Below are 7,912 nucleotides of genomic sequence, written 5' to 3'. Positions count from 1 at the left end.
CATCTGACGAAGTGGGTATTCACCCACAAAAGCTCATGCTCCAAAACGTCTGTTAGTCTATAAGGTGCCACAGGATTCTTTGCTGCTTTTACAGTCTTATGAGAGCGAGTTTTATGGCATTTCAGCTCTTCTTCTTCTGGCCCTGTCTAGAATGAGAGAAAGCACAGGGTCATGAAAATGCGAAATAATGTGGAGGAAGGGGAAGTTAGCCAGAAAGTTTTGGTTGAAGCTTTGGGTAATGGTTTGGCTTGATTCTCATTTTATTGAAAGTACAGCATTGGCTCCATTATGGGTACTGCTGAAATGGCTCCTCACAAGTTGAGTATATTTTAATTCTTTCCTTTCCTATGGAGCAGCTCTAATTTTATAAATTACTACTTTTCTTCTCTGTTTGAAAACATGGTACATTTTCCAGCTTTTATCACTGTGGAGCAACTCTTCTGATGTGATTTAATATGTCAAATTACCTGATCTATTTTGCTTTGCTTGACCACTAAATAAACCTAGACAAATCCCATCCATACTAGAGCTACAGTTCTGCATCATTAATCAGTCTGTTTTTGTCACCATTTTATTGCTTACCTCTACTATTGGGTTATTTTATGTTTTCACATATTGTGTGATTGATTAAACTAGTTAGCTTGCTAGATAGATTATACGCATTAACACTTAATGGTTTTGCTCATGCACTGGGCAAAATAAAAGGCATTCTTTTATACAAAGCAATTAAGCATGCTATTTTCTGTGTTTTTTTTGACTTTTTCGGTCCCACTTTCCTTGTGGATAGTAATGGCAATGTAATCATTTTTGAACTGAACATTTAATTCTTTTCTTTCTCAGGAGGATCATACTGCAGTTTAATGGTTACTATAGCTGAATCAGGTTTCTCTCTTCTTTCACTAGCCAAGTTCCTATTTTGGTCAGAAAAAAATTAGAAATTCCTGAAGCAAACTAATTCCATTTAGGCTTTTTTGTTTTGTTTCTAGGAAATTGGAAACTTTTTTTTCTGTTCAGATGACTAACGTGTGATTCTTCAGTTCATGTTGTTTAATTTACCATGTGATTTTTTTTTTTTTATTAAAGGCATAAAAGTCTCTATGCTCTACAGTTGTAGGACCAAATAGGTAATACTGATTATCCCTCTTAGCGTTGTAGGACCAAACAGGCAATACTCATCACATCAGGAACTGATCATACATGCAGTGCTAGCTAATTCAGCATCAGTCTGCCTACAGTGATTCACCTGGAATGATNCTGGAATGGATATGAGCAACACATCTCGAAGAACAACAGTTACAAAGGTGAGTAACCGTGTTTTAATGGCTATAATGTTTGTCTACAGAGTCACTGTCCCACTAGTATAATCAAGTTTTGGAAGAGCTTTTATAGCTTTTCTAGTTAAAGATCTGTTAATTTTTGTTATATTTTAGACATTAATTTTCTTGGATGTTCTCTATTTAGGCGGCTCTTCTAAATGTTGTGCTGAGGGATTCATTTGCAGCACCTGAAAAGGATATTTTCCAGGCTTTGATGAACTGGTGTAAACATAACCCCAAGGAGAATCATGCTGAAATCATGCAGGCAGTACGCTTACCCCTGATGAGTCTGACAGAACTACTAAATGTTGTAAGACCTTCTGGATTGCTGTCGCCTGATGCCATTTTGGATGCCATTAAAGTTCGTTCTGAAAGTCGGGACATGGACCTCAACTACCGGGGCATGCTAAGTGAGCATCAGTATTTTTTAAACTTGTTGCGGATGGACTTTCAAAATACAACTGTTCTATGGTAGAGGCCCTGCTGTATCCACAGCCATGAAAAAATGTGTCACGGACTGTGAAATCTGGTCTCCCCCTGTGAAATCGGGTCTTTTGTGTGGCTTTTACCGTATGCTCTACAGCAGGGGTAGGCAACCTATGGCACGCGTGTCAAAGGCGGCAAGCGAGCTGATTTTAAGTGGCACTCACACTACCCAGGTCCTGGCCACTGGTCCAGGGGGGCTCTGCATTTTAATTTAATTTTAAATGAAGTTTCTTAAACATTTTAAAAACCTTATTTAATTTACATGCAACAGTAATTTACTTATATATTATAGACTTATAGAAAGAGATCTTCTAAAAACATTAAAATGTATTAATGGCACACGAAACCTTAAATCAGAGTGAATAAATGAAGACTCAGCACACCACTTCTGAAAGGTTGCTGACCCCTGCTCTACAGATTTCATGGGGGAGACCAGTGTTTGTCAAATTGGGGGTCCTGACCCAAAAGGGAGTTGCAGGGGGTCACAGGGTTATTTTAGGGGGGTTGCGGTATTGCCACCCTTGATTGTGCGCTGCCTTCAGGGCTGGTTGGCTGGAAAGCGGTGGCTTTTAGCCAGGCATCCAGCTCTGAAGGCAGTGCCCTGCCAACAGCAGCACAGAAGTAAGGGTGGCAGTACCATACCATGTCATTCTCACGTCTGCACTGCTGCTGGCAGTGGCTCTGCCTTAAGGGCTGGCTTCCCAGCCAATAGCCATTGGTCTCCAGCTGCCCAGCGCTGAAGGCAGTGCCACCACCAGCAGTAGTGCAGAAGTAAGCATAGCAGTACTGAAAACACCCCTACAATAATGTTGCGATTCCCCCCCACCCCCCTGCACAACTCCGTTTTGGGTTAAGATCCCTACAATTATAACACCATGAAATTTCAGATTTGAATAGCTGAAATCATGAAATTTATGATTTTTAAAATCCTATGACCTTGAAATTGACGAAAATGGGTCAGGAATTTGGTAGGGCTCTATGTATGGATTTGTAATTTATCAGTAGAAATGAGTGATATATTACTAATTGGAAAATACCTATACAATTAAAATGCCTAAGCCAACACCTTGGGAACATTTGAGAATATCTGAAATTGCTTTAAGTGGGTGTGAATTTTTATCTCGCCCTGGAGGCAGAAAGAGTAATGAAAAATATAGCTGGAATAGTTTCCTAACTTCCATTTGTTCTTTTTCTGAAGAATTGCAATGGCAGGGATGACAAACATTAAATAGAAAACAGGAAAATATGTTAACTTCTCACAGTCTAGATGTTGCTTCAGCATGTAAATTACAGCAAAGTGCATTTTTATCACAAAGCTTAATTTTTCCTCAAGGAAAACCATTTGCAGAACCTTTATATCTAAAAAGTAATCAAACTTTAATGCAGGCATCTGTCAGATTTTTAATGCTAATTTTGTAATAAAAATAATAGTTCTGCTGTTTAGTTTCAAAATATTCTGTATCTGATTTTTTACTCTTCCCCTTTACATTGTTTGCCCACATTGTCTGCACCAGAGAGCTTATATTCTACGTATGAAGAGAGAGGAAAGCATTTCCCTTGTGTTTGCTGTAATAAGAATCTATCTCCACCATTGTACTAGATTGTTTGTATTATTTGTGAATTAGGTTTTAACCTTTTATAGTTGGCCAAGTGTTTTATAAAAACATTTGTGTGCTACAAAGTAACAGTTACATAGCACAGAATATTTCCCCTGCAATTGAGAATAATGTTGAATACTCTTAGAGAATATTCTGTATTGTGGTCTCTTAAATCACGCGGGAATGAGCTTTCCATTATAGGAAACTGCTTTTTTTAGCAGCTGTCCCTTCAGGTTTTTCACTTTGGAAACTACAGGCTTTACTGATCCTCTACATTCATGTTGGGATTTTTTTCAATTTTGTCATAAAGGGGCATTCATTTTATAGCACTATGAAACGGAAGTTTACAAAGCCTGGATGTTACCTGCTGATTTCCTTTTCTCTATTGTCACTTGGCTATTGATAGCAGGCACCGAAGCTCATGATTCTTCTTCGAGTGCTTGCTCATATCCATTCCAGTTAGGTGTGCGCACGCCGTGTAGATTTTTACCCTAGCAACACTTAGTGGGTCGGCTGGGCACCCCCTGGAGTGGCGCCGCCATGACGCCGGATATATACCCCTGCCGACCCAACCGCCCCTCAGTTCCTTCTTACCGCCCGTGTCGATTGTTGGAACAGTGGAGTGCAGTTTTACTGACCTCCACCTCCCTAGCTACTCATAGTTCTCTAGTTATTTTGTTGTGTATATAGTTATAGTTATAATTAATTTTTATTGTTAATAGTTAGTGTATAGTTAAGAGGGGTTCGGGGATTAGCCCCTTACCTGCACCCGGTGCCGGGGCCCATGCCCAATTCACCGGGTTTCAAACCATGCTCGGCCTGTCATAAGCCGATGCCAACAGGAGATCCACACGACTCCTGCCTTAAGTGCCTCGGGGAATCTCACCTGACAGATAAGTGTCGCATTTGCAAGACTTTTAAGCCAAGAACAAAAAAGGAGCGAGACTTTCGGCTAAAGCAGCTCCTCATGGAGGCGGCTCTTACCCCTCCGCCTTCAGCACCAAGCGCTGGTCAATCGGCAGGCAGAAGCACCTCCTCGGCACCGGACCGCGCTGGTACTGCCAAGGCCTCTCGGCACCGGTCGTCGCCGGCACCGAAGTCGACTCGGCACCGATCCCTCTCCCTGAGGTCGAGAGAGCCTAAGACTCCTACTGCTTCCGTGCCACCTGTACCGCAGCCAGAGAGCTCGTCTAAGTCGGATCGCCTGGCACCGACACCTGTCGCGGCACCAGCGACGTCGGCACCATCGATTCTGGTCCCACAAGGGCCATCAAGTCCGGTGCCTGTCAGCTCCCCGGCGCGAGCCGTGGTTGAGCTTACTATTCCATCCACGCCGGAGGCATTCTCAACAGCGAGGGATCTGATTGCCATGACAGAGTCGACGCTGCCTCAACTCCTGGCACCGCCGGTGCGGGTAATATAATCTATAGGCAAGCCTGCCTTGATAAGACCATCCTCTGTTGGCACAGCAGAGCGGCACCGTTCACAATCACAGTCCCGCAGACGTTCCAGGTCCCGTCGGCACTCCCGCTCCCGACGCTGCTTGCAGTCCCGGTACCATTCTCCTCCTCGGTACCGGTCACACTCACGGCACCAGTCGGTATCCCGTTTGCCGGCCCGATACTCTCCACACCGTTCCAGCTCCAGGCACCGTGACTCCCGTAGCTGCTCCCGACATCGAGCCTTGAGATCTTGGTTGACCTCCCAGCACCGCTCCGGTCGCAAGTCCTGATCTCGTTCCTGGTACCGGTATGCCTCCCGGTACCGGTCCCCAGTGCCGAGTAGAGCAAGGTCCAGTAGAGACAGAGACTCTGCCCAGGGCTTTTCAGGACCTCCATGGCCATCCAGACATGCATCAGTGTCGTCCCACGCGGACAGCTCTTATGTTCAGGACCGCGATTCTGATGTGCCCACCAGAGTCTTCCAAGAGACCCAGGCCTAGGACCAAGGACCCCATCAGTGGTCTTTCTGGACACCTTGGGCATGCCACCAGGCTCAAGGCATACCAGTAGTTCCATCCCGCTCTGTCTCATCAGAGCACCAAGTGCCAGAGGCTACGGTTAGCCGTCCCCCTCCGACTGCTGTGGAGGAAGCCCCAGTTCACCCACCAGACTCCTAGGTTCCTCTGGAGCAGGAGATCGCCCAAGAGCAACAGGCCACCCAGGACCCGCTCGTCCCTGGCATCGCCTCTTCCTCTTCTCCAGATTAGGCGGTGGCAGGAACATCCTCCTCGGGCCCTCCTCCAATCGACCTGAGAGCCCATCAGGACCTCCTAAGGAGGGTAGCACTCAATATGAACCTCCAGGTTGAGGAGGTACCAGAGGTAGAGGACCCGGTAGTGGACATTCTATTGGCAGATGCCCCCACTAGAGTGGCCCTACTGGGGAGCTTCCTGACTCCAAGTCTAAGCCAGAGCCTGTGTACCACGAGCCGCGGTTTCAGGGCGATGACAGCAAGCATCGAGGTCTACAGATCATTCAGTGACCTCGGCTCACACTTGTCTTCGGTCTCGCCGCTGCCTGCGAACGTTTGTAACCAACTGCCAGGCTCTCGCCTCCATCTCTCCAAGTTTGGCTCAACTGGGTCTATAGCCGCCCGGGCAGGGACCCATAGACACGATAGTCCCATTCCCCGAGCGACCTAGCTCCCTAAATGGTGCAACTCCCTCCCTGGTGTGTGGCAGGGATCGCTCGTTCCATCGCCCCTCATATGTCCCTGATGACGGACGCATCAGCTCTCGGCTGGGTGCTACACTCGTCACCTTCGACTCAAGCCTTTGGTCATCTTCAAGAGCTGGCATTACACATAATGTCTGAGAATGAGAGCATGCTTCCTGGCTGTGCCAGGCGTCCGGCAAAGGCGCGGCCGTTGTCGTCTCAGTGTTTACAGCACACACAACGGCCATGGTACTACCATTCAGGACTTGCCATTTGATGGTAAAGGCCTCTTCTCGGAAAAGACTGACCCCAGGCTGCAAAGCCTGAAGGACAACAGGGTCATAATGCGCGCTCTCGGCATGCATACGCCGGTGACCAAACGCAGGCCTTTCCGTCCCCAGCCTCACCGCCCATACTCTGTGCCTAGACAAAGACAGGACTTTGGCAGGCGGCGCGGTGGCCAGGTGGTCGCAGACGACTGTCAGGACCCCAAGGGGGCCAAAATCAAGGTCCCTCGAAACCACCACCGGGACCAAAGACGAACTTTTGAAGGTGCGCCCGAGGCGGGCGGCGTACCAGTTACAGGCCAGGATCCCTCTCCTCCCTTCTCCAACCGTCTCTCCTACTTCCTCCCGGCGTGGTCCCAGTTAACTTCAGATCGCTGGGTCCTACGCACAGGTGGAGTATGCGGTACCACCTCCAATTTATTTCAACCCCCCTCCCACCTTCCAACCCTGTCCCTCTTCAGGGACCCCTCTCACGAGCAATTCCTCTTACAAGAGGTGCAGACGCTCCTCGCCATAGGAGCTATAGAGGAGGTACCGATGGACGAAAGGGGCAAGGGGTTTTACTCCCGTTATTTCCTAATCCCAAGTCGAAGGGAGGTCTCAGACCTATCCTAGACCTGCGAGGACTCAACCAGTTTATGATAAAAGTTGAAGTTCCGCATGGTATCCCTGGGGACCATTATCCTGTCCTTGGATCCTGGAGACTGGTATGCCGCCCTCGATATGAAGGACGCGTACTTTCACATCGCCATCTTTCCTCCGCACAGGAGATACCTCCGCTTTGTAGCCAACCGTCAGCACTTCCAGTTTACGGTCCTGCCGTTTGGCCTTTCTACAGCCCCAAGGGTATTTACAAAGTGTATGGCCGTAGTCGCCGCCTACCTCCGCCGACGTCGGATACACGTTTTTCCATATCTGACGATTGGCTCATCCGAGGGGCCTCCGAGACACAAGTCACTCAGCATGTGGGCATCGTCAAGGACCTATTCACACGCCTAGGCCTGATGATCAATATAGAAAAATCCACTCTGGTTCCACGCAGAGGTTAGACTTCATAGGAGCTATCCTGGACTCCAATCTAGCCAGAGCCTGTTACCACAGCCGCGGTTTCAGGCGATGCAAACAATCATCCGAGGTCTACAGAATTTCCCAATGACCTCGGCTCGCACTTGTCTCGGTCTCCTGGGTCACATGGCTGCCTGCACACGTTTGTAACCAAACGCCAGGCTCCGCCTCCATCCTCTCCAAGTTTGGCTCAACTCGGTATACCGCCCGGCAGGGACCCAATAGACACGATAGTCACCATTCCCCGAGCACCCTAGGCTCCCTAGAATGGTGGCTAACTCCCTCCCTGGTGTGTGCAGGGATGCCGTTCCATCCGCCCCAACCCTCAATGTCCCTGATGACGGACGCATCATCTCTCGGCTGGGGTGCTCACCTCGGTCACCTTCGTACTCAAGGCCTTTGGTCATCTCAGGAGCTGGCATTACACATAAATGTCCGAGAACTGAGAGCAGTCCACCTGGCATGTGCCAGGCGTTCCAGCAACAGTTGCGAGGCCGTTGTGT

General features: G+C 48.0%; 1 protein-coding gene across 4 annotated transcripts in view; it reads left to right on the top strand.

Moving 5' to 3' along the window:
• BTBD9 (BTB domain containing 9) overlaps positions 1-7,912 on the top strand; it is a 304,822-nt gene that overhangs the window by 36,949 nt on the left and 259,961 nt on the right. For all 4 annotated transcript variants that reach the window (XM_075064264.1, XM_075064265.1, XM_075064266.1 and 1 more), the window contains exon 4: positions 1,462-1,726. In XM_075064264.1, coding sequence (XP_074920365.1) covers positions 1,462-1,726 — 265 coding nt within the window. The remainder of the gene's footprint in view (positions 1-1,461; positions 1,727-7,912) is intronic.

This window comes from Chelonoidis abingdonii, chromosome 3 (assembly GCF_003597395.2).
Source record: "Chelonoidis abingdonii isolate Lonesome George chromosome 3, CheloAbing_2.0, whole genome shotgun sequence".
NCBI classification, from domain to species: domain Eukaryota; kingdom Metazoa; phylum Chordata; order Testudines; family Testudinidae; genus Chelonoidis; species Chelonoidis abingdonii.
This window is presented reverse-complemented; position numbering and strand designations above follow the sequence as displayed.